This window comes from Pteropus medius, unplaced genomic scaffold (genome assembly GCF_902729225.1).
Source record: "Pteropus medius unplaced genomic scaffold, Ma_sr-lr_union100, whole genome shotgun sequence".
Taxonomy (NCBI): Eukaryota; Metazoa; Chordata; class Mammalia; order Chiroptera; family Pteropodidae; genus Pteropus; species Pteropus medius.
Window position 1 is genome coordinate 34,286,610 of NW_024340696.1, and position 23,739 is coordinate 34,310,348.

The 23,739-nt window shown below is 37.3% G+C and overlaps 2 protein-coding genes across 11 annotated transcripts in view; one reads left to right on the forward strand and one right to left on the reverse strand.

Moving 5' to 3' along the window:
• MCM9 (minichromosome maintenance 9 homologous recombination repair factor) overlaps positions 1 to 23,739 on the reverse strand; it is a 63,620-nt gene that overhangs the window by 25,690 nt on the left and 14,191 nt on the right. For 8 of the 10 annotated variants that reach the window (XR_005654680.1, XR_005654681.1, XM_039871265.1 and 5 more), the window contains one exon: positions 1,016 to 1,190. Coding sequence is in view for 8 of the 10 variants with exons in the window: in XM_039871265.1 (XP_039727199.1) it covers positions 1,016 to 1,190 (175 nt within the window). In the remaining 2 variants the exon portion in view is untranslated. Of the gene's footprint in view, positions 1 to 1,015; positions 1,191 to 10,807; positions 11,536 to 23,739 lie in introns of those variants that run through there. The other 2 variants (XM_039871311.1, XM_039871301.1) reach the window with 2 other exon arrangements.
• Positions 9,587 to 22,350, forward strand: ASF1A (anti-silencing function 1A histone chaperone). The gene is made up of 4 exons (XM_039871324.1): positions 9,587 to 10,024; positions 15,684 to 15,799; positions 19,063 to 19,239; positions 20,488 to 22,350. Exons 1-4 carry the CDS (start codon positions 9,916 to 9,918, stop codon positions 20,698 to 20,700), a joined length of 615 nt encoding a protein of 204 aa, XP_039727258.1. The 5' UTR covers positions 9,587 to 9,915; the 3' UTR covers positions 20,701 to 22,350.

Consider the following 23,739-nt stretch of genomic DNA (forward strand, 5'->3'; position numbering starts at 1 on the left):
AACAAAATAGTGAACAACTCAAGAACAATGTTGTATTCATCTTTGTACTTCTTAGTGTCTAGCACAGTGCCTGGCATACAGCAGGCTCTTAATGAATACCTATTTGAGTGAATACATATTGAATTAAATGAATAGATCTGATAATGGTTCTGTCTAGTTTTTCTTGTATCTTTTTTCTCCAGGCTATATCCTACTCTTACCTCTCTCCTCTTTCCTTTTTCGCTAGTGAAATAAACAGATCTCACAGAATCTATAACACCATAATGTTTGCCTGGCTCCCAAGTAACCACTACTGTTTGAAGCTCTACCTGCCTGATCAGTTGGCTTCATACCTATAACAGTAGCAATGGGGCTGAGATAATTCCAGCTCTGTCTTTTGCTTGGATGACCTGGCAGCCTGCTTGGTGGCCAGATTTTGTAGCCAAATAATTTTCCTATAACCACCTCAGGGCCTGGATGAATGGATTTCTATTTGAACCTGCCTATTTTTCTCCCTCATTGGTCCTATGTATCCAGGGACTCACATACCTCAACTCCTGAACCTCTTTGAGTCACAAAGGTACTTCATCTTATGGTAATATATATTATTTCATTTTCCATATGCTCTGATCAATCTTCCATTAAGATATATAAGGATAATGCCACTGAAAGCAGATATGGTCTTTTCTTTTTGAATATTCAAAATTCTTAACAGAATAATACATCCAGGGTAGACATACAATTATTGAATGAGAGAATGAGTTGAACTCTGCATTGAAAGCTCTTCATAAGTCCCTTCCATGAATTTAGTCAACTTAACATTTACACTTTAGTTTTCCCTTTCCTTCTCCCAACAAATCATGTTACTTCTCTCACTCACCTTCATGGGAAAGCTAATGTGCCATAAAGGGTGTTAAATGACAGTTCCTGAGAGGACCAAACGTACCTTGCAGTTCAGTAAGTTTCACATTTTTCCATAATCATTTATTAACTAATTTCACTATTCCCATAGATTTTTTAAAAAAGAAACTCTTACCCAGCTTTAGCAACACTTATGGTTTGTTGTTCCATTGCTTCGTGGATACTGGTTCTATCATGCTCTTTGAGGCTATTAAATTCATCGATACAGCAAAGGCCCGCATCTGCAAGCACTAACGCTCCAGCCTCCAAATTCCATTCTCCTGAGTCTTTTACAGCAGTTACTGTAAGACCTAAGAAAACAAGCACACTGTGTCAGCTTTTGTTTTCAAAAGCACATCTTATACCTATGAAGGGAAACAAATATATGCATTTTAAATGGAAGGGTCACAGCTTTTATTTCTAGCATACTAAGAATGAATGACATCAGGACAACTACTTCAGGTGTCCAGTCACTAGAAGGTCTCAGAAGACCCAATGCTCTGAAAATCTAACAGGTGTTGAAGATTTTGTAACAACCAGAAGTCTCCAAATTTTCTGTCTCTCCTTGGTAGATATTCTTCGTTAGTGGTCTAAACTTTTGGAAGGAGCAAATGGATCTCCAGAGATATTATAACAAGAGGTTCTGTACTATATACTGTTTACAGAGAAAGGTCCAAAGACAAATAACAGTAGATATTATAGTCCAATGATGAAAATGAAAAGTTTGTTCCCAGTCACAGAAGATTCCCTTTATATATCTTATTTGATTTTAATTCATCTTTTCTACAAGTCAATAAAGCAGAGTGGTCAAAAGCTAAGGCTATGGAGTCACCTAGACTTGGATTTGAATCCTGGATCTGTCATTCTGGCTATCATACTGTAGTCAAGTTTCTTAATATATCCAGGCCTCAGTTTATTCATTTAAACGGGGGGTAACGATAGAAAATATTTTATATATTCTTGGATATTCAAATAGAATATAAGTAAAGCTCTTTGAAATGTGTATGATACATAATGAGTAGTTATTGTTGATAAAAACTGATAAATCTCTGGCTAGACTGATCAAGGAAAAAAAGGAGACAAAAATTACAAATATCAGGAATGAAAGAAGACATCACTATAGGCCCTACAGACACTGAATTAATAATATGGAAATATAGTGAACAACTCTATGTCCTAAGTTTGATAACTTAGATGAAATGGTCAAATTCTTTGAAATATATAAACTGCCAAAGTTTATCTTGAAAAAGACGACTTGTACAATCTTGTAACTACTTTGAAAACTGACGATGTTGTTAAAACCCTTGTAGTTAACACAGAAATCTACAAGCTGAGATGACTTCATGGTGAGTTCTACTAAACATTTAAAGAATGGAATACCAATTCTTCACAAACTCTTCTTTAGAAGTAGAAGAGAACACTTCTTAACTCATTCTATGAGAACAATATTATCCACATATCGAAAATCACAAGAATACTAAAGATCAATATCTCTTATGACTACAGGTACAAAAATCCTCAACAAAATACTAGCAAACCAAGCTTAGCAATACATAAAAAGGATTATATAAATGCATGACTGGTGCAACATCTGGAAATCAACTAATGTAATATTCCCATTTTAACAGAGTAAGGGACAAAAAGCTCAAGATCATCTCAACAGAGGCAGGAAAAGCATTTGACAAAATTCAACAACTAGGAACAGAAGAGAACTTTCTCAACTTGATTAAGGGCATCTACAAAAAACCCAGAGGTAACATCATTCTTAATGGCTTAAGATGGAATATTTTCCCACTAAGATCAGAAACAAGACAGACACTTCACTCTCACTACATCTATTCAACACTGTACTGGAGGTTCTAGGAAGGGCAATTAGGCAAAAAATAAAAAAATAGGCATCCAGGAAAAAAAGAAGTAAAACTATCTCTGTTTGCAGATGAAATGATTCTGCATATAGAAAACCCAAAGAAATCCACTAAAAATGTATTACAACTAATAAGTTCAGCGGGGTTGAAGGAGACAAAATCAATTTTGAAAAATCAATCATATGTTGGGAGCATTTGAGATTTTGCTCCTTAGCATATACTGTCAGTTTGGCTCAAATGACTCTTATAAAAATTTTAAAAAATAATAAAATAAAAATCAATCTTATGTCTATATACTTGCAATGGAGAATACAAAAATGTGTTAAAATACTAATTCCATTTACAATAGCATCAAAAAGAATAAAATACTTAGGAATACAAAATATAAGGCTTATACTTTGAAAATTATAAAGCATTGTTGAAAGAAATTAAAGACCACTTAAATAAATGAAAACATAGTCCATATTTACTGACTGGAAGACTTAACATTGTTAAGATGGTAACAATCCTCCAAAGGAGCTACAGATTTAATGCAATCCTTATCAAAATCTCAGCCGGCTTCTTTGCAGAAATTGACAAAGTGATCCCAAAATCATATGGAAATTCAAGAAATCCCAAATAGCCAACACAACCTTGGGGGAAAAAACAAATATGGAGGATTCATATTTCCTGATTTCAAAAATTACTAGAAAGCTATAATAATCAAGACAATGCGGTAATGGCATAAGGATATATACCAACAGAACTGAATCGATTGTGCAGAACTAAACTCATCTATTTATAGTCAATTCATTTTTTATAAGAGTTCCAAGACAGTTCATTAAGGAAAGAATAGTCTTTTCAAAAGACGCTGCTTGGAAATTGGACATCCACTTGCAAAAATAGCAATTTGGACCCCTACTTCACACCATAAACAAAAATAATTCAAACTAGATCAAAGACTTAAATGTAAGATGCTAAAAACATTAAACACTTAGAAGAAAACACAGGTGTAAATCTTCATGGCTCTCGATTCGGCAATGTTTTTGAGAAATGACACCAAAAGCGCAAGCAAAAAACGATGAAATAGATAAATTGGATTTCATCAAAATAAAAAGCTTTGTGCTGCAAAAGCCAATCACAAGAAAATAAAAAGATATCCCATAGAATGGGAGAAAATTTTTCTAAACCTGATAAATACAAATTTCTGATGTCTCTAATAAAAGACTTGTATTTAGAATAAATTTTTAAAGTTCAATGATAAAAAGAAAAATGACCCAAACTTTTAAATGGCTGAAGGATCCATACAGATGTTTCTCCACAGAAGATACACAAATAGTCAATTAGCAAATGAAAAATGCTCTACATTTTTAGCCTGATGACTAAAATGTAAAATGGTCCAGCCCCTTGGGAAAACAGTCTCGTAGTTCCTCATAAGGAGCTACCACACGACCTAGCAATTCCATTCTTAAGCACAGACCCAGAGAAATGAAAACATATATCCCACACAAAAATGTGTACATAAAACGTTCACAGCATAGTTGTTATTTTTTAAAAAATCACTGTGTAATCATACCAGGGAACTTGGAGGTGGATTCTTTGTATGCTGGATTCAAGGCCTTCTACCAACCTAAAATCTACCAATTAATTATCTACTAGCTCATTTGTGAAAACTTTTACCTTCCTATCCTTTTCAGTTTTTGACCTTTTCCAATAAACCTGTATATAAGGCATCCAGTCTCACGAAGCTTACTTGCCTAGCTTCTGTCAAGCATGTCTCCATTTACTGTCGTTTGTCTCTATAGTAACCAACTGAAAAAGCTGCTATGCTTAGCAGTGGCTTTGTGCAAGCAGTGGTCTAGCCAAGAGATGTTTTAAAGACCTGAGTCCTCTCTACTTATCACAACATTTCTCCTGGTTATTAGGAAAAGGAGAGAGCCTCTGATGAATGGGAGAGGTGGAAGGTTGGAGAGAAGGATGGAATGTAAAACATGAAGGAAGATGGATTATACGTAGAGACTGAGGTCAAGAGGAAAATAAGTTTAGAAGGACCTTCATTTATAAGAGGACTAAGAACACATGGTTAAAAACTAAATACAAGAAACAGACAAGTATTATGCATTTCCATCCATGTTCTTCTGGTCAGAATGATATTAACATCAGCAACTGTCAATAAAAAACATAATTATGGTGCTTCAGAAAGATGACTGATATCATTGATAGCTATCCTAAGGGTGTTTAACAGTGTAGTCCAGCTATGCATAAAGGCACAGAGTTTATATCTTCAACAAAATTCTAACCTAACAGTGGGTAGAAATGAATACAAAACAGTGAAACTATTATTAAAGAAGTGGAGCACAGAATAGGGAAGGGGGATGCTCTTTATGTAACAAATATGGAAACCTTATAAAAAATATACAGATGCATTGAGGGTTCATCCCCTCTATCTCCCAGTCATCCCTTCTACAACAGGAGGCTTTATCTCAATGGGGAGACTCCAGCTTTGCCATGGCTGGGGCCTCCTCTTACTTCCTGTATATACCTGCACCGACCTAATTCACGGAGCTTCATTCCTCAAGAGTTAATTAATCAGGTCATTACTACAATGTCTGCTAGCCTGTGAGTTCTTCCAAGAAACGATACTAATTGCTTTTTCTATATACAAAGTCCATGTTAAGTATTATCTGACACAGAGAAGAAAAAGTAGAGAAGCACTAGGGCAGCAATTAAAGGAATGGGTTTCTGAGCACTAGTGCCCTCATTTGCTACATGGAGAGGAAAATACATTACCCTCTTACCTTACTAGGATGTTGTGAGGCTCGAAATGTATGTATACATATATGTCGCATATATATACATACCATATATTTACTGTACACACAGTACACACACACACACACAGACTTTATTGTGATACCATATTACCTTCTATTCTTTATCATACTGACTTAATTACATACTTATTTTTCCTACTAGACCATAGGTCTTTGAGGATAATGCCCATGTATGTTTTGTCTTTGGATATTCCACAGAGCCTAGCACAGTAATTTTTTTTTTAACTTTTTAAAAATTAAGTTTATTGGGGTAACATTGGTTAATTCAATTATATAATTTTCAAGTGTACATTGTAATTTGACATCTGGATTCTATTGTGTTTACCACTCAAAGTCGTTTCCTCCAGTTACCATATATTTGATCCCCTTTACCCACTTCGCATTCTCCTTACCCTCCTACATTTGACCCCCTTTACCCCATCTACCTTCCTCCTCCTCTGCCACCCCTTACCCTCTGGTAACCACCAGTCCATTGTCCATGTCCCCGAGTCTCTGTTTGTTGGTTCTGTTCATTTGTTGCTTTTAGGTTTAGATAATAATTTCACATAAAAATGCCCTCTGTACTTATGTAATGAGTTGTTACTATTAAAATCATTACTGTAAGATTTATTTGTTATAAATGCCTGTAAACTCCAGCAAATCTCTACATTGTACATTTATACATAAAATTTTAGTTAAAAGTATCATTAAATTTTGACATTCTATAACTAATAATAGGGGGCCCTTTAAACTAATTAAAGAACATATTACAATAAGCCTTAAATAAAAATTTTTTTTAAAAGATGGGGACAATAATGTAAATGTCTCTTCAAAGAAAATTCAATACAATGTAATTACCCCAAGTGGAATCCAGGATTTGAACAAAGGCAAGAGGTAAGCACTTCCATTCCTATGATAACTTCTGCAGCAGGCACTGAGACTTGATTTCTTAGTTGTACTACACTTTAACTCACTCTTTCATCTTGTTTTGTGTGTGACTTCAATTTAACTTCAAATTTAAGCTTTTTAAAAGCCCTCTATAGAGGAGATATGAACCATAGAAGCAAACTGCATCTTGTGTCTTCAGAATTTAAGCTGTATGTCTAATAGTAGGTACTTCCTTTGAAGAACAGCTACAGCATACCACTCCCCACTACGCCACAAACTATTGGCATAGCTAAATGACCACTTCACTTCACACCACGGAAAGCACTCAATAACTGACCAATAAGAGGATCAAATAAGTTTAGGTTACCAGGTAAGCTTAATTCTGTGCTAACAAAAATTATAGCTATATTAGTTTGCTAGGGTTGTCATAACAAAATACCAGACTGGTGGCTTAAATAACAGAAATGTATTTCTTGCAGTTCTGGAGGCAAGAAGTACAAGTTCAAGGTATAAGCAGGGTTAGTTTCTTTTCAGGCCTAGCTCCTTGGCTTGCAAATGACCACTTTCTTCCTGTGTCCTCACATGGTCTTTCCTCTGTGCATGTATACCCTTAGTATGTTCAAATTTCCTCCTCCTTGAACGACACCAGGTAGAGACTAGATTAGCGCCCACCCTAAGGGACTAATTGTAACTTAACCATCTCTTTAAAGGCTCTATCACCAAATACAGTCACAGTCTGAGGTACTGGGGGTTAGTGCTTCAACATATAAATTTGGGAAGGGAATACATTTTGGCCCCAAACAATAGCTAACTGGGCTCATTTATCTCTGTCCTAGGCACTAATTTAGGCTTTGTTCATTTTAGAGCCAAAAAACGTCTTTCAGCCAGCCTCAAGTAATCTGTACAGAAAGAAGCAATTTGGGGATTACATTCCATGTAGCTCTCCAAGCATCATGTGGGCCTCCTTGGGTACTTAATACATTAAGGCATTCATGGTGACTCATCTGTTGCAATATAGTTAGCTGTTTGAGAGTCACTAAAAAGTTGTTCAGAAACAGATCCTATAGACTGTCTCTGAAAGCAGAATGATGCTCTTACAATTTCTCCCTCTACAACATGCCAGTTAATTTACAAATATGCCAGGGCACATCTGGGAAACCTTTTGGTCTTTCTCGTAAAGTATTGTCGATGGTGAGAAAACTACTGGAGTGCTTGAAAACTCTTCAATATTTCTGAAAAGCAGTAATAAGATGGTTAAGATAGGACAGACAATATGAGAGGTCTGGAGCCAATTCCTGTGGCTTCCAGTGAACTCTAAGGGAGTATGTGACATGTTAAAAGATTTTAAAGAAAATAAGCCAAACCAGTGGTATCAAGGTAGATAGATCTTCTTAGTTCTTGATGCTACATATCCAACAAAAGTGAGTTTTATGGTAAGATGTACATTATGACACACCTATAGTAAGAGAGCAAAACGCACTTCATCTTATCAAGCTTACAATGTCATTTTTATAAAGTGAATTATAATCTCTTAAGAGGGCCTGCAATAATCAGAAAACAGCACACCATTCTTAAGGGAGTCATGTTTTAATCTTCGAATGGTGATTTATCTTATACATTTAGTGTCTTACGGCATACAGAAATTTACACCTTATCTTAGCTAGCCTTAGGACCAGCACTAATAAGAACAAAGAATAGTTTATCAATCACACTAATCTGTGCCTATAACCAAAGTATGACTCACACTCCAGTGCACACAAATAACTGGGCTTGAGGAAACCACTTCTGGTAGGTTCTGTTTCACTGTTTAATTCATTGACAAGAAAACAGGACCCCCATATAAGTAGTTTTCCTAAATGTGGGGAGGCCTGGTATTAGCTGTCCCATATTAACTTTCAAAAGACCATTACATGAAGAAGTCTCACTAAAAGCAACCTACTTAAGTATGAACAATGCCTAAAAAATGAAACTCAAAATTCTGAGCACTATACTAGAAAAAACTCTTTCTGCACAGATGACACTTAAGAATTAATTTTCTCTCTGAATTTAATAGCCAAGTTTAGTGGTTTCATTCACAACACTTAAGAAAATGATGGCTTATGAAAAGCTGGTAATAACACAAGCCTTTATACTTTAGACCACCACCCTTACTTAACAACCTCACGAATGTGTTAAAAGTTCTCTTTCCCCACGGTGGTAGTCAATGCACCATAAATGAATCAACATTGAATACAGATGAATCAATCAAAGGCTCCTCAGAACTCATAAATGGTGCTGTGAATTTTTATTTACTAACGGTTTAAGTCATAATTTTTTTGAAAATCATGTCGTGGTATGCCTGTGTGTTCTCAACTCTCCTTTCCCCTTATCTCTAATTAAATGTTGCCCTTTGGTCTCCTGATAATTCCATTTTCTCCTTTTATGTCCCTGTTATGCCCACCAAACAGCAGCAACCAGGGATGTAATAATCACACCTCTAGTAATCTTTCCTTATTCTAGGGCTTTCCAGATTAGAAAGGGAGAAAGACGACCCCGCTGCAGCCCAAACACTACGTATTCATATTTTCAAGCAAAATCTGTGTGCTAAAGCGTCTCCTCGTCTTTCATTTTGTATCTATTTAACAGCGCTGTTGTGCCCAAACGCAGATATTAGCTAAGAACTAGATTTTCAAAATGGCTTTGCTCCTTTCGAGCTGGCATCGATCTATAAAAATGCAATTTATTTCCACTGCAACCAACCCTTCTCCCTACCCCAAATATTACCCAGTACATAGATAGCTGAACTTAATCTGTAGACAATCACATCTGCTAAATTCAGTACAGAGCAGCCATAGCCGTTGGACTCAAGAAGAGTGAATTAAAAAAAAAAAAAACCACGAAGCAAACCCGAGGGGCGGGCGTCGCCCAGCATCTCGCCCTCCCGCCGCTTTCGCCGCTGCGAGCACGCCTCCCTGTTGCGGCCACGCCTCCCCGACCCCCGCCCCGCCCCGGCCACGCCCTACGTGAGGCGCGGGAGCCGCCGGGCCGGGGGCGGGGCCTGCTCCGCCCCTCCCCCCCGCCGGCGGCGGCCTCCGCGAGGGCCTCCCAGCCCGTATTCCACTCACTTTGTTCTCCGCCTTTGTCCTAATCCACACCAGCAGGTGGAGCCGCAGTTAAAGTTTCCGAGTCCATTCCGGGAGCGGGAGCCCATCTTGCTCGCCGCCGAGGCCCTCGCTGGAGGAGGAGGGTCAGAGCTCGGGTGCAGCCAATCGCGAGCAACGCTGCTAGTTATCAGAGCAGAATGGGCTGTAGTTTAGTGAAATAGGAAAGCTGCAAAACACTGTGGAGTGTTCCCGTGTAAATAAAAAGAGGAAAAAAAAGTTTCTCAAGTCGCCGCTGCACTACGTCGGGCCGGCGCCGGGGCGGGGGTCTGCGCTCTCCCGAGCGGCCGCGCGCTGGACTTTATTGTGCCGCAACAAGCCCCCGTTCCCATTGTTTGTTTTTTTCAAAATATGGCAAAGGTTCAGGTGAACAATGTAGTGGTGCTGGATAATCCTTCTCCTTTCTACAACCCATTCCAGTTTGAGATCACCTTCGAATGCATCGAGGACCTGTCTGAAGGTGAGTCGGGCACCCGCCCGCCACCGGGCTGTCAGTTGCGGGCTGCAGACGTTGAAAGTTTCCCGGGCCCGGCCTCGCGCGGGCGGCTGGTGCTCGGCGCCGGGCGGGCCGCGGGCTGCGGGCTTGGCTCTGCGGAAGGAAACTTGAAGTTGATGGACGACGGCCGCCGAGGGGCGCGAGGCGTTCGGCCGCAGCCCGGGCGCCTGCCGCGGCTCAACTTGCTAGGAACTTGTTCGAGCGGAGGTAGCCATGTTGTCAGCTTTGTCTGGCGGGCGGGCGGCTCGCGAGCCCGGCACCCGCACTGGCGGCTCCGGCCCGGGGTTGCGCCGGGCTGGCCCCGCGCCGCGGCCTCCACGGTCCCCGCGGTAAGGCTGGGAAGGTAGAGGCATGTGTGTGGTCGCGCCGGCGAGTTAGCAGCGGAGCCATCTTACCCAGAGTAGAGAATTGGGCCACCGACCCTGGCGTCACGACGCCTCCTCTTCGCGGGTGACGAACACGGCGCCCCTCCTGCCCACCTTCCTGCCCCCGAGTGGAAAGGCAAATCCATTTTTAGAGCTTACGCTGGAGTTTCCGTACTCTCCTGGGTGGCCATGCCCGGCCGCTTTGGGGAGGAGAGCGAGGCTGTCCTCGCGCTGATTTCTGGCTCCCTCGACCAACCAGCGGGGGAGGCGGGCGCAGGCTCTGCGCCGCGGGCTGGGCGCCGGCGCTCCCCGGGGGCCGCGGATGCTCCCGGGCCGGCGCTCCCGGGCCGGCGCCTGGGATGCTCCGGGCGCCCGGGATGCTCGCGCGCAGGCTCGCCCGGACAAACGTGGACTCCTTTCTTTTAATGACCGAAATCTTCTCTCCTGTCTCTCAGGAAGAAACTATTGCTAAGCTAGAAAGTTACATTTAACCCAAGAGCAGAAATAAGTAAAATACTTAGATAATTAACAGGACTTAATCACTGGCTTCTAAGTAGTTTGAAAGAACACTTTCTTCAAGAACGTGTTGAAATCTAATTAAAATAACTCCACATCCAAACACCCTGAACATAAAACACAAAAGTGGGCTAGGAAATAAAAGGTAAAGTCTTAACAGCAATGCAAAATTTTTTACTATTTTTCTCTAAGTACATTTTAAGGTCTTCAAAAAAATAAATAATTTTAATATGTGCAGTAATATTTAGAAAGCTAAAACTTTCCAAGGTCTTTTTTTTTGTGATTTTATTAAAATAATCCAGTGCTTCATTTTCAAAATTTGAGGGGAAAAAACGTTTAACATCGGTGGTAATTTTACAATTAAAAAGGGGACATAACTTATTTACAAAACTATTTAGCAAAGTGCGTTTAAAATTATTGTTAAGGCACGTAAAGCATTTTCACTTTGAAAATTAGTTATAATCTCTAAAATGTATTTTACATAGGGTGTTAATTTTTTAAATTATAAAATTATGCGCTCCTTGTAATAAACTTTTAAAAAGTTGTACAGCCATAAAGTGAGTCCTCTGTACCAGTGGATTCCTCATCTCACTCCTGTAAGGAACCATAATTAACACTTTAATCTGAGCTCCTCCATACAGTTTAATACATATATAAAGCATATATACACATGTATAATACACAGTGCACATTTTGAAAGATGATTCATTTGTTAAACTAGTTTCTAAGGCCATTGATAATAAAAATAAAGGGATTTTTTTTTTTTTTTTTATTACTCAGAAACCATTTGATTACTTATCATAGTATGACTATAACATTTGGGCTACCAGGCCCATTTTTTTTATACCCCAGTCTGTAGTTTTTCCCTTTTATTGCCAATTGCATATAAAAATGGGTAAATACAAGAGAAACTACTGATCAGTCCATCCCAACTTAGTGTTTTAGGCATTAGAAATTCTTCAAATTATAAGTATTCTTCAAGTGATTCTTTCTATTTTAGGAGCCAGTTATAAAGGATGTTGTTACAGGGCTTTGACGTTGGATGAAACCTGCCATCATGGATGCAGAACTATGTTCCATTTCTAACTGGGATCTATTCAGAACCTAACTGAATCACATCAGAAATTTTACGGCACTAATGTCAACGATACGTCCACTTGTATACTTCACTTCCCAGGGCGCCTAGACTGGGCATTTAGTATTTTTTCAAAAGAATTTAAGCTGAGTCATACCAAAGCTGCAAAGGAATCTTTCAAAAAGGTGCCATGCTTGTGTACTCCACCTAGAGGCTGTGTGAATTAAGGAAATTGCGTTTACTTAGCAAAGGCTTATGAGAAGTTCCATACTTTTATACTATTGTAGTTCTTTTAAAAATCTATTATTGAAATGAAACTACCAAATATTCTGAAGAGAAGTTTTCCCATTATAATTTTGTCTCAAGTCCTAAGCAGAGGTTGGCAACCATTTTTCATACTTTAGCTTTTTAATAGCCTCCAAATATTTTCACTTTTTGCCTTGTAACTCTGCTTTAAAAAAAGCCTTGAGGAGTATTTGCTTTTAAGATAATTTAGTTGTTTCTAATATAAGGCTTATGACAGTGGGTAGGACAGCAATCCGCAGATTAAACGGAGTCTTTTCTGTCAGACAAGGGAGTTAGAGGCCTTGGATATATTTGATCTGATGGTCAGTCACCAAGCCTTCTGTATAAATTTTGACTTTCCTGCTGTCTTTGTTATAGGTTTCTGGTTCTCTGCTTCTCTACTGAATGGGGCCATTAAAAAAAAAAAGTTGATCAACATAATAATTAGGCTACCCTCAGTTTGAATACTTACAATGTACCAGAATTGAGTATGGTGCTTCATACTTTCAGACTTCAGGCTTGTTCTAATTTCCAAAGATTACATACTTTCCAATAGACCACAGGTCTTCCCAAGTAGTGTAATTAGTTTAAAATTCCCATGGTGACTTCTCTCACTCCCACCACAAATGGAGCTACATGTAGGCTGGGATTACTATGTTTAAGTGAAACTGTTAACTTTTTAAATATATGAATAAACTCCTTCAACTGATAACCTGTGTAAAGCATCTGACCCTATCCCTTTTTCCAATACAAGGGGCAGGGGAATGAAAGCTAGGTTAAAAAAAATTAAGAATACAACTGATGGCTGATTTATGAATAAGTACTGTACAGCAGGCATTCCATAACCATAAAAATTAAGGTATAGGTGTTCCCTGAGTTAACAGCCTAGATTATTTCCCCATGGCCTTTGCCCTCACCCATGTCTCCCCTCTCCCTGCAATTCTTTTATTCCACTATTCATTTGAGAGCTAGAAAAGGAAGAAATTATCTTACATTTTTGGAAAGAGCTCAGGCCTTGGAGTTGCAGAGACATAGCTTGGATTCTGATTCTTTGATTTACTAGCTGCATGAATTTGGTTGGATTACTTAGCCTCTCAGAGCCTCAACTTTCTTGCTTGCATAATAGGTATAATTAAATCCATATGATAAAGCTGTTGAAGTGTAAACAACAGGTGTGACGTGGCAAGACCAATGCCCAGCACATAGTATTTTATAAAAGGTTTATAAGTCATGACTGTTCCTGTCAGTCCTAAGATGCCAACTTATACCAATTAGGCCAAGAGCACTGTATGTAGTAGTACAAATACATATGAAGTGAACAAAATATGAAAACCTCCACATGACAATTCCTAGTCTTCACTTGGCTAGTTTAATAACCTTCACACCCATCTTAAAAGTTATGCCACTTGGGTTTTTGGTTACCCACCTCATTGGCCACTTGTTTTGTAACCTACTTTATGGATTCTTCCTCATCTCCCTGACCTCTTAACTTTGGACAGCCCCAAAGTTCACTCCCTAGAAATCTTACCTATTTTCAAGGCTTCACTTATTGATAGTTTCCAAATTTTGACTAGATCTGTTCATTATCTCCACTTAGATATCTAGTAGATATCACAAACTGAACATGTCCAAAGCTAACTCCTAATTGTTTCCCTCCCCTATCCTCACAAAAAATAGTGACTTTTGCTGCTTCTATCTTCAAGATTTATCCAGACTGACTGCTTCTCACACCCATGGCTGCATGTGGTCCAAGCCACCATAATTTCTTGCCTCAATTGTTAAAATGGCCTCTTGTTTCTTCTCTTGCTCTCTTATAGGTTATACTGCACATAGCAGCCCAAATGATCCTTCTGAAATGAAAGTTAGATCATGTCACTCCACTCAAAACCCTCCAGTAGCTTCCTATGCCACTCAGTGTAAAAGCCTAAAGTCCTTATGATGGCAAAACCTTGCATATCTGACCACGCCTCTCACCCCTAATCTCATGGTGGGTTATTTTCTCCTTTGCTCATTCTGCTCCTGCCCTAGTGGCCTTCCTTTTTCTTGCCAAGCACCTTACTACCTGTGGGCTTCTATACTTGCTGCTTCTTCTGACTAGATATTTATATTGCTTATTTCCTCTCTTAATCTTCACCAACAAACAGATAATCTAATGAGGTCAGATGCAGGGCCCTGAATCTGGAAATATGCAAGAAGCTGGAAATAAAATGGTCTAGTCTAGGACAGAGCCATGACATAACAGGTCCTCAGAAATGATTACTGACTTGATAAAAGAAAGTATAAACCTTATACTTTATTTAGTTCAATAAACTGCAGTTTATAAATACCATGGGAATAAGTAGCATTGCTATGCTATTTATGGTATCTGTTTAATGAACAAAAATATCTACACAATTATACAAAAAAGGCAACACATAGTGGCACTAACTAGATTCTCCACAAGTGACCCAGAAACAGCCCCCTGGGAGTGCTGATGTAGTCTCAGTGCAGTGAATCCAAGAGGCAGGACACACAGTGCTAAACACCCTAAGAGGCCCAGGAGGTCTCAGATGACCTGTATTTGTAGAGTTTCCTCCTTCCTCTTCTAAAGAGAAGGCTCCTTCAAAAGATCAGTCTTTCTACTCATCTCTGGGTTCTCCTCAAAGGGCACATTGAGGTGCTCAATAAAATTTGAACTGTATATGACTGAATTACATAAAATGTCTTGGGTTGTACTTCAGTGTGTCTTGTTTGTTCCTCTTCATGCCTGTTCTTACTGTATATACTCGTGTATCAAGTGGTAAAAGATCTTTGGTTCCCCCTTCCCAATTTAAAGATTGCATGACACAAGGGAAAAAACCTGGTTGTGGTCCTGTGTCAGTTGATGAACTGAAGTCCCTTACTTCTGAGCCACAGGGAAGTTGGCTTTTTTCTACTTTGGATTTTTCCACTTTGGAGCTCTTTGATGATTTGGACCTGTGTAACATAATATGAGGCAGTCCTTCCAAAGTGTTTAGTAAATTGTTAAAATGTGACACGAATGAAGTGGGGGGGGAGGGATTCCATAGCCAAATAAATTTGGGAAATGCTGGCTTAACCTTACTGGTCTTTATTAAAAGATGTTTCAAAACACTTAACTCTGTCAGTGTGCTTTATGAAGCATTTCCTAAGTTTCTGGTCTTTTTTGAGGATCCCTATGCATGAACCAGTGTTTCACAGAAAGAGCATTTTGAGAAACTTGGGTACGAAAGGTAAGAATTTCCTAAGGAGTAGTTCAGTGCTTTTCTGTTATGAGAAGCCAGTATTAGCAGCCAGTAAATAACTAAGTGGACATAAAAAGGGTCTCTGATGTCATCTTGTAATGTAATTACTGAATATGAAATGTTTTGTTTTTTAACCCTAGACTTGGAATGGAAAATTATCTATGTGGGCTCTGCAGAAAGTGAAGAATACGATCAAGTTTTAGACTCTGTTTTAGTGGGCCCTGTTCCTGCAGGAAGGCATATGTTTGTATTTCAGGTAAGATTATTCTTGGTATGCTAAATATGTTTCTAAACAGACTATATCTCATGGTCTTTATCCCTTTGGGGTTAAATCACTGCTTCTGCTGCATTCACTTTTTATCTGCTTCTATGTTTTAGGAAGTCACTGTGTCATAAAGGAACGCCACCTCTCGATTTTGTGTGCTAGGGATGTTGATGTGATATTTACTTCCAGGTTTGCACAGCATGGAGTAAACCTTATACTGTGTCATGGCGCACATGATGGTTAATTTTAGGCTCTTCCTGTGAATAGTCCCTTAGTATCAGACTTTCAAGGGGGTAGCTGTCTAGCAACCCTATCAAAATGCATACTAACTAGTATAGTTAGTAATATGCATCTTCATGTTATGGTTTCAGCCATAATATAACAAAAACAACTTTATTTCAACATAATTAAGCTAGGTTAACAGGTATGTTACTAGAGATCTACTGTGTGATCTTGGGTCACTGGAATTGAAGCCCCACTTTACTAAAGCCTCTAATCTACACATTTTTTAGAGGATTACTGTTATAAATCTACTACTTTATTATTTGTGAGAGGAAATTCTAATATAAATCATGTTCTCAGATACTGGATCTGTGCGAAGACTTCAGATTATCTTCTGATTCAAAAGTGTTACTTCTTTTAATTCATGTTAAATTGTTGTATAAAACTATTCAATTTCCAATTATCCTTATTAGAGGGAAATATTTATAATAGTCCAAAAAGTAGCTACAAGTTTTTAAATTAATTTTGTTACAACTATTTCTATACAAAGAGTCTCATCAGTTAAATAGAAGCCACTGAAGAGCCTTTATCCCGAGAGAAAATTACCTTTCTATCCCTGACTCCCCATTTTCTCACTTCACGGATGGGTCCAATTTAAATGAATACTGTTGGTCAGATATAGGCCAAGAATCACTCAAACCAATGGTACCTTTAGAGCTGCTACGTTTCCCTCCCCTCTCCTAAATAGAGAATGCAGAATCTTGGTCTCCTAGCCTTAGTGCTTTTTATTAACAAGTGTGAAATAATTTACGGTACCTAAACAAATGGTTTAAAAAGCTCAAATATATTAACTAGAAGACTCAAATCTATTAATTAAAAGTGCTGTTAACCTGAGTTGTGTGAGTGCATAACCTTGGTGAAAGATGTGGGTACAGGAGAATGAGTGGTATAGGGGGAAGCACTGCAGTTATAGACCTAGGTCAAATCCTGTTTCACTGCTTGTTAGGCACATGTGACAGCCTCCCTAACATCCCTCAGACACTCCTGTCATCTATAAAATATGGATACTATATTATCTCATAAGAACATTCATAGAATTTAAGACAGACAAATAGTGCCCTATTTCTATAATTAGAACGAAACTTTTAGTCTTTTAGCTTCTTGAAATTGTCATATAAAGAAGCAGTATTTGCTTTGACCTACAAGCTTGGTGAACCCTTACTTGACCGATGATAATTTATGACATGTTAAGAAACTTAGTTTGACATGTAGTGATATACTTTTTTATGCTACTATAAAAACTTGCTAATCCATTTTCAAAACAAACCTTTAGAAATCTTTTCTATGTGTTTGTTGTTAAGAACACTCTAAGCTAAAAGCTTGGGAGTGTTATAGGAAAAAAAAAATTTGCTTCTAGTGATTGTCCATTGGTTTTACCTTGGTATCAGTGCACATGTTTTTCAAAAGCACAGAGGAAGCGTATTCGATTTAGATCGTATGGTTTCAGCTGACCATAATAGTACAAAATGTACTATTATCAGCAAAAAGGGACTAAAATACAGTTTTTGTTCTGTGCCTTAAACAAACTGCCATAGTATTCTTGTCTGCCATGATTTTGCCTCTCATAATAAACATGCCTTTCTCATAAGTGTGTTAAAGATCTCTGTCTATCACTTCTCCAATCTAAATGATCAGAGAGGCCTACAGGTTTTTCTACTTGAATTTGCTCAAGCTGAATCCTTTGCCAAACAAGTTTTAAAACACAAACATGCCTAGAACCAATTTGCTGAGGGGAAGGGAAGCGATATGGGGGACAGCTCCTTAGCAATACTGAAGTCTCTATTTCCCATCTCTACCCACTTCCAGGTACATTAGAATCTCTGGGTACCCTGGAAGTAACCTAACCCCTCTGGGGAGGAGGGTGCACAGGATCTCTAAGATAAACAGCATGTTCTCAGGACAGACTCTCTGTCCCCATTCTGGTATCTCTCCAAAGAGATCATAAACCACTTCAGGGCAGAAACTAAGTTATGAATGAATTTCAAAATACTGTGTATATATTGTGTGCCCAGAGCTGTGCCGGACATGAGATTATAAAGATGAACTGGATGGGACTCCTGCCCAAGATAAAGCTTAGAATCACAGGCAAGATTGAAAGGTAAACCTATTTAGATTGTTAGACATCCATTAGTAGAAGATTTGTGTCAAGTATTATGAGAGCACAAAAAGACTTCCATTAGTAGAGGATTCGTGTCAAGTAATATGAGTGCACAAAAAAAAATTGCTATTCTAACTTTTGAATTAGAAAGAGTTTCACTAAGAAGGATACATTTGATGCAAACTTCAGAAGATGAATTTTAAGGAATGACCTTTAGGCCATGAGAACAGTATATGCAAGGCACAGAGCATGAGAGATTATTATTGCATTTTAAAGAATCTTTGTAATTCCAGAACAAGAATAAGGGGTGCGGAGTTACAGGGAGTGTGAATGGGGATGTTGGCTGGAGACAATTGTGAAGGGCCTTGTAAATGAAATTAAAGAACTGAGATTTCTATCTCTTAGAAATGGGGGTAATCTGAAGTTTTAAAACCTGGTGAAGGATTAGGACTACATCTGTGCTTAGATAGCTAATGCTGGTAGTACTCCTAGTAATAAACTAATTTAGGTCTGAAGGTTATGACAGGTTAAAATTATAAGACTATTGATATGTTTACTATATTTTCTGAAAGGTTTCATAATTGAATATTGCATAATCCTTCATAAATGACAATATGCTGCAGCCAGATTTATTTTCTTCTAGAAGTAGCGATGCTTTCAAGTACTCAGGGTACTTAGGTATACTGTGGAGAAACATGGGAACTGTATTTTCTGGCTATAAATCAGTCTCAGAAATGAGCATTTGCCTTCCCCAGTATGATTTTCAAGTTTTTGTTGGTGTGCCCTCAACTGATAGTGCACAAGGTAGTCAGAACTCCAGTCTTCCTTTCAGTTAACAGTCTTTTGTGATGTGTTTCTTTTCTTTTTATTCTAGGCTGATGCACCTAATCCAGGACTCATTCCAGATGCAGATGCAGTAGGTGTCACCGTTGTGCTAATTACATGCACCTATCGAGGTCAAGAATTTATTAGAGTTGGCTACTATGTAAATAATGAATATACTGAGACAGAATTAAGGGAAAATCCACCAGTAAAACCAGACTTTTCTAAGGTAATGTTCTGACTATTGCGTTTTCTTTTACTATACAGTTTTTTAAGCAGTTGCCATTTCATAGTAGACTATGAAAATGGCTTTGAGACAAAGTAAATTTGAGGTCCTTTTACCAACTGGGCAAACTAAATCGTTCCTAATGGATGACCTCAAATCTCTCCAGATGAGTCATTAGTCATTAATATTGGTCAGGCACCTTGAGAGTCTGACATGTTAAGAAATTGAAAGTGTCTCCTGTAAGAAACAGACCTTTGTTAATGGCTTTCTGTATGGCATTTCTTATACGTCATGATTCTGTTCATTCAAATTCATGTTTGTTGTACTGATTATTCCATAATATTTTTGTCTGTAACTGTTCCCAAAATTGTGGGGGGAAGTTTTGTGTTTGTTTTTCATGTGAACATTGTTTTCTCGGAACATCTATATGCCTTATTTTATCTGCTATTCCTAGAGGTTAAACTAAAGGTCTTAAATATTTCTGGTGATGGAAAACAAGTTTAGCTTCTGAGTGCGAAACTGAAATCTCAATACTTAGTACTTTATGATTTTCTATTGGGAATTTTAACAGTTTTTATGACTGGTGATTTTTGAGGTTGAACACACCACTACCTGCCAGTTCATATAAGAAAAATTACATAGGCGTAAAATGGAATGTTCTTTCTGATAAAATAAGACTAGAATGTTTTTTATCCTGGTGTAAGACCTTCCACTGATCTGATTAGTTACCTATATGGTGCCTTGTATAGGAGAAAGAGAATAAACTAGAACACTCTTTTTGACAATGAGCCATAATAATTAAAAGTTAGGAAACCACCAATAACATTTATATTGGGGAAATTTTTCATTTTCCTTGAAATATTACTGAAGAGATACCACTTCAATCTAAAGAGCATATTGTTTGTTTAAAAAAGCATCTTTTGAACCATTCACCTTCAAAAAAGAAGATTCCCTTTTATGAAACAGAAGTATTGAGGAGGTAGGTAGATATTTTGTTGGCTAGTAAAAGATGTGGATGAATTCTTTCAGATTCTGCATATCTTGTTTCCATTAGGATAAAATAATTTCTTTGCTGCAGCCCTAGTCCTTGTTTGTTAGTTATGTTTGAAGTGCTTTTTTGACTTATACCTTTGTACATATGTGAACGTAGCCCTTTGGAGTGCTAATAGAACCATTTTGTTAAGCTCCTATTTGTGTATGAGGATCTAATTTTCTTAGTATTTATCATTATATATTTCCTTCTTCCTCTAGCTTCAAAGGAACATTTTGGCATCTAATCCCAGAGTCACAAGATTCCACATTAACTGGGAAGACAACACAGAAAAACTAGAAGATGCAGAGAGCAGTAATCCAAATCTACAATCACTTCTTTCAACAGATGCATTACCTTCAGCATCAAAGGGATGGTCCACGTCAGAAAACTCACTAAATGTCATGCTAGAATCCCACATGGACTGCATGTGACTACCTGCCATCCTTTTAGTACAAATTAAGCTATAAAAACATACAGAACTATTTCCCTGAAATTCCATAAGTCATAGTCAAGACACAATGTGAAGAATTTGTTTAAAAAAACATCCTGTAGAAAGTTTATAAGAAAACCAGTATTTGAGCAAATTGTGGAATATAAATACAACTATTTTTAAGTAATTTTTTTCTCTAATGTGTTATTTTATTTGTTCTGAAACTAATCTGATCAAAACATATATATTGTTTTCTTCTCTATATGTAATTAAAGCACTTATAAAGAAATATGAATCATTAGACCAGGTTGTAAAGATGTTTTAGCCTCCTGGACAATAATCTTTGGACCACTATTTTATTGGCCTTCAAAAGAACAAAGTTCACTTCAACTAAAATGTTTTTTCCTATAGTAACACAATTTGGTTTTATAATTCAAGGGGCAAATTTCCTTTTTTTTTTTTTGGCATGTCCTTAAAGAAGAGATTGGAAGTCAACCATATGCTACCAAGAACTTTAGGATCTGATTTTCCAGGCCATCTTGAAGCCTCCTGTGGCTGTTACAGTTCACATAATGTTAGCATTCAATTTGGTTTATAAGGTAATAACAAATATCGTTAATTCTTTATAAAGTTCTCTGGTTATGGTTTCTGTTTTTGTAACAGTTTAGGACATCAGAGCACTCCTTGAATCATACAGCATTATTATCCCGTGAATTCAACACGTCAAGAGCAGATATAAACTCCCTAAGTTTAAGAATAGGAGAGTATAATGACTTAGATCTATTCATTAGATTTATAAAAAAACTATAAACTTAACTCTTTAAAATTGTTTTGACAGGTCATTTGTTGACAGCATTTATATAAAAACAGTGGATTTAGAAAGGTATATTTAGCTTTATCGTAACAAGATAAGTTACTATTTTGGAAATATATATATATTTTCACACATGTAGTACTCTTCTCCATATATATATTTTCACACATGTTGTACTCTCCTTCATATCCCCTGACATTCATGCAGAATATGATTAGGCATATTTGTGGTTGATATAGTCTAGATAGCTTTTCCAGATGGTTTTTTTAAAGCAATCTTGGAAAGCATTAAATGGGCCAAAAGGTTCTTTTTCTTTGATGAGAGCTAGGTCCTTCCTCAAAAGTTTCTTGACACTCCATTAAATTAAGTGTAGAATATTTTCATTACTCTTGCTGCTAAGCAAGACATCAGCCATATGATGCAGAGTTATGCAGTGCCTTCATAACTAAAACTTTTATACTGCACTTTTTAAAGCTTTTATTTTGAGGAAGGGAAAAAGGGCATTTGAATATGGAATCTAAGTTGTACATATTTCCTGTCATTCTAAAAAGTGAACTTGTGAAGCAAAATTTTGCTAAATGTTAAACTTTGAAATTTAATATACCAGATTATTAACATCCTGTCCACTAACTAGTTCATAAGTTTTAAAAGCAAAATACATCCTACTGTTAAAACTATATGAAGAAAATTTCATTTTTGTCTAATTGCAATTAAAAGAAAATGTTAAAATATTAAAATGAAAATAAAATACTTTCCAACAAAGAGCTCAGTGATTAATATAACAAGGACAAGATATGTGCTTGTTATAAATAAAGCATATATAAGACAAATTACAAATAAAGCAATTCATGGCTGAGTTTTTATTCTGACTAATAATAATATTGGTTTGTATTGACATCTAAGAGTTAGGTTTTTATATCAATTTATAAACAGCCAATTTTCACAGAAGTTTAAAAACTCACTAAAAATGTTATGGTTCAAGATAATTTTTAAAAATTACGATAGAATTAGAATTCAAATATTAGAAACTATTAATTTTTCCCCCTTGTTTAGCCTCATTTATGGGGCATCAATTATAGCTAGAAGGTTTAGAACTGTTTTTCCCCTTTTTGATCATCACAAATAGCTGTATCCTGAGAAGGTAAACATGAACAAATTACTTATGCCATGGAAGAGATGGGTGAGTACGTCGGAGGGAATGAGGATGTCATTTGAGCTGAAAAAGCTCATGAAGTCTGAGGAACACGCATGCATTTGCTCCTTTGTTACATAACCTTAGGCTTCCATGTGGTCTTACCCTTTGGTTTTAGGATTTGGGGTTTCTAGTTTTACCAAGAAAGTCTATGGCAGTGGTTTTCAAACTTTTTTAGTATAATCCATGGTAAAAAAAATTTAAGTATGACCCCATAACAAGAATGCATTTATATTTAACAATTTCATGAATATGCAATGCACCCTTATAGTGCACCTTTATTGTGTGTAGTGTATTCTGGCATCTTACTGTATTTCATTTTGGAAGTGCTGGTTTTGACTCTGAATTGACTTATGACTAATGGGTTGTGATACATAGTTTGAAGAAAGGCTAGTCCTGCCCTTTTGGTAGATAGTAGCAATAATTTTTCTATAGTTCTAAAATTTATACGCCCTATACCTGTCTTTTTATCTCATTTGGATTATGATCTTGGATTAAAAAAGGGGAAAAGTACTGATATAGTAAATCAGTAGCCATTCACTTTAAAACTGAATACTCTGAAATTATTTGTAGCTCACAGATAGCTTAGACTCATTTCTAGGCACTATGTAATTAATTTAGGAAACATTCCACATAATTACGTGGGAAACACCTTTATTTGTTGTCATTTTATACAGAATTCTAGAACACTGGGACATAAGAATTTTAAAATGCATATGAAGTATTCTTTATATTCTTGCCTACTTCCCTTCCAGTATCCTGAAGCTCGTTCAGGATAATAGACAAGCCTCTCTCAATTCACAAATGCTTTCTTGTCAGTTTTTAATATCTGTTCAGTTATATTCCAAAACCTGAGAGCTCCTTAGAATGGGGCTCTCATTAAGTAGGACCATTAATGGAGCATTTGCTGCTTTATGATAAGTTTTAAATATAAGCTTCTCCTAAGAAATTTGAGCACAAGCTATGGGCATTAGTCTCCCCTAACAAGTAGCAAATAATATCTGTAAAATGTGAAACCAATGGCCTATTAAAGG

What these genes read in the sequence shown, in the direction of transcription:
- ASF1A (XM_039871324.1), top strand. Translation starts at nt 9,916, where the DNA reads ATGGCAAAGGTTCAGGTGAACAATGTAGTGGTGCTGGATAATCCTTCT. An exon ending in CATCGAGGACCTGTCTGAAG is followed by an intron (nt 10,025 to 15,683) that starts GTGAGTCGGGCA and finishes TTTTAACCCTAG; the next exon opens with ACTTGGAATGGAAAATTATC. An exon ending in TAAAACCAGACTTTTCTAAG is followed by an intron (nt 19,240 to 20,487) that starts GTAATGTTCTGA and finishes TTCTTCCTCTAG; the next exon opens with CTTCAAAGGAACATTTTGGC.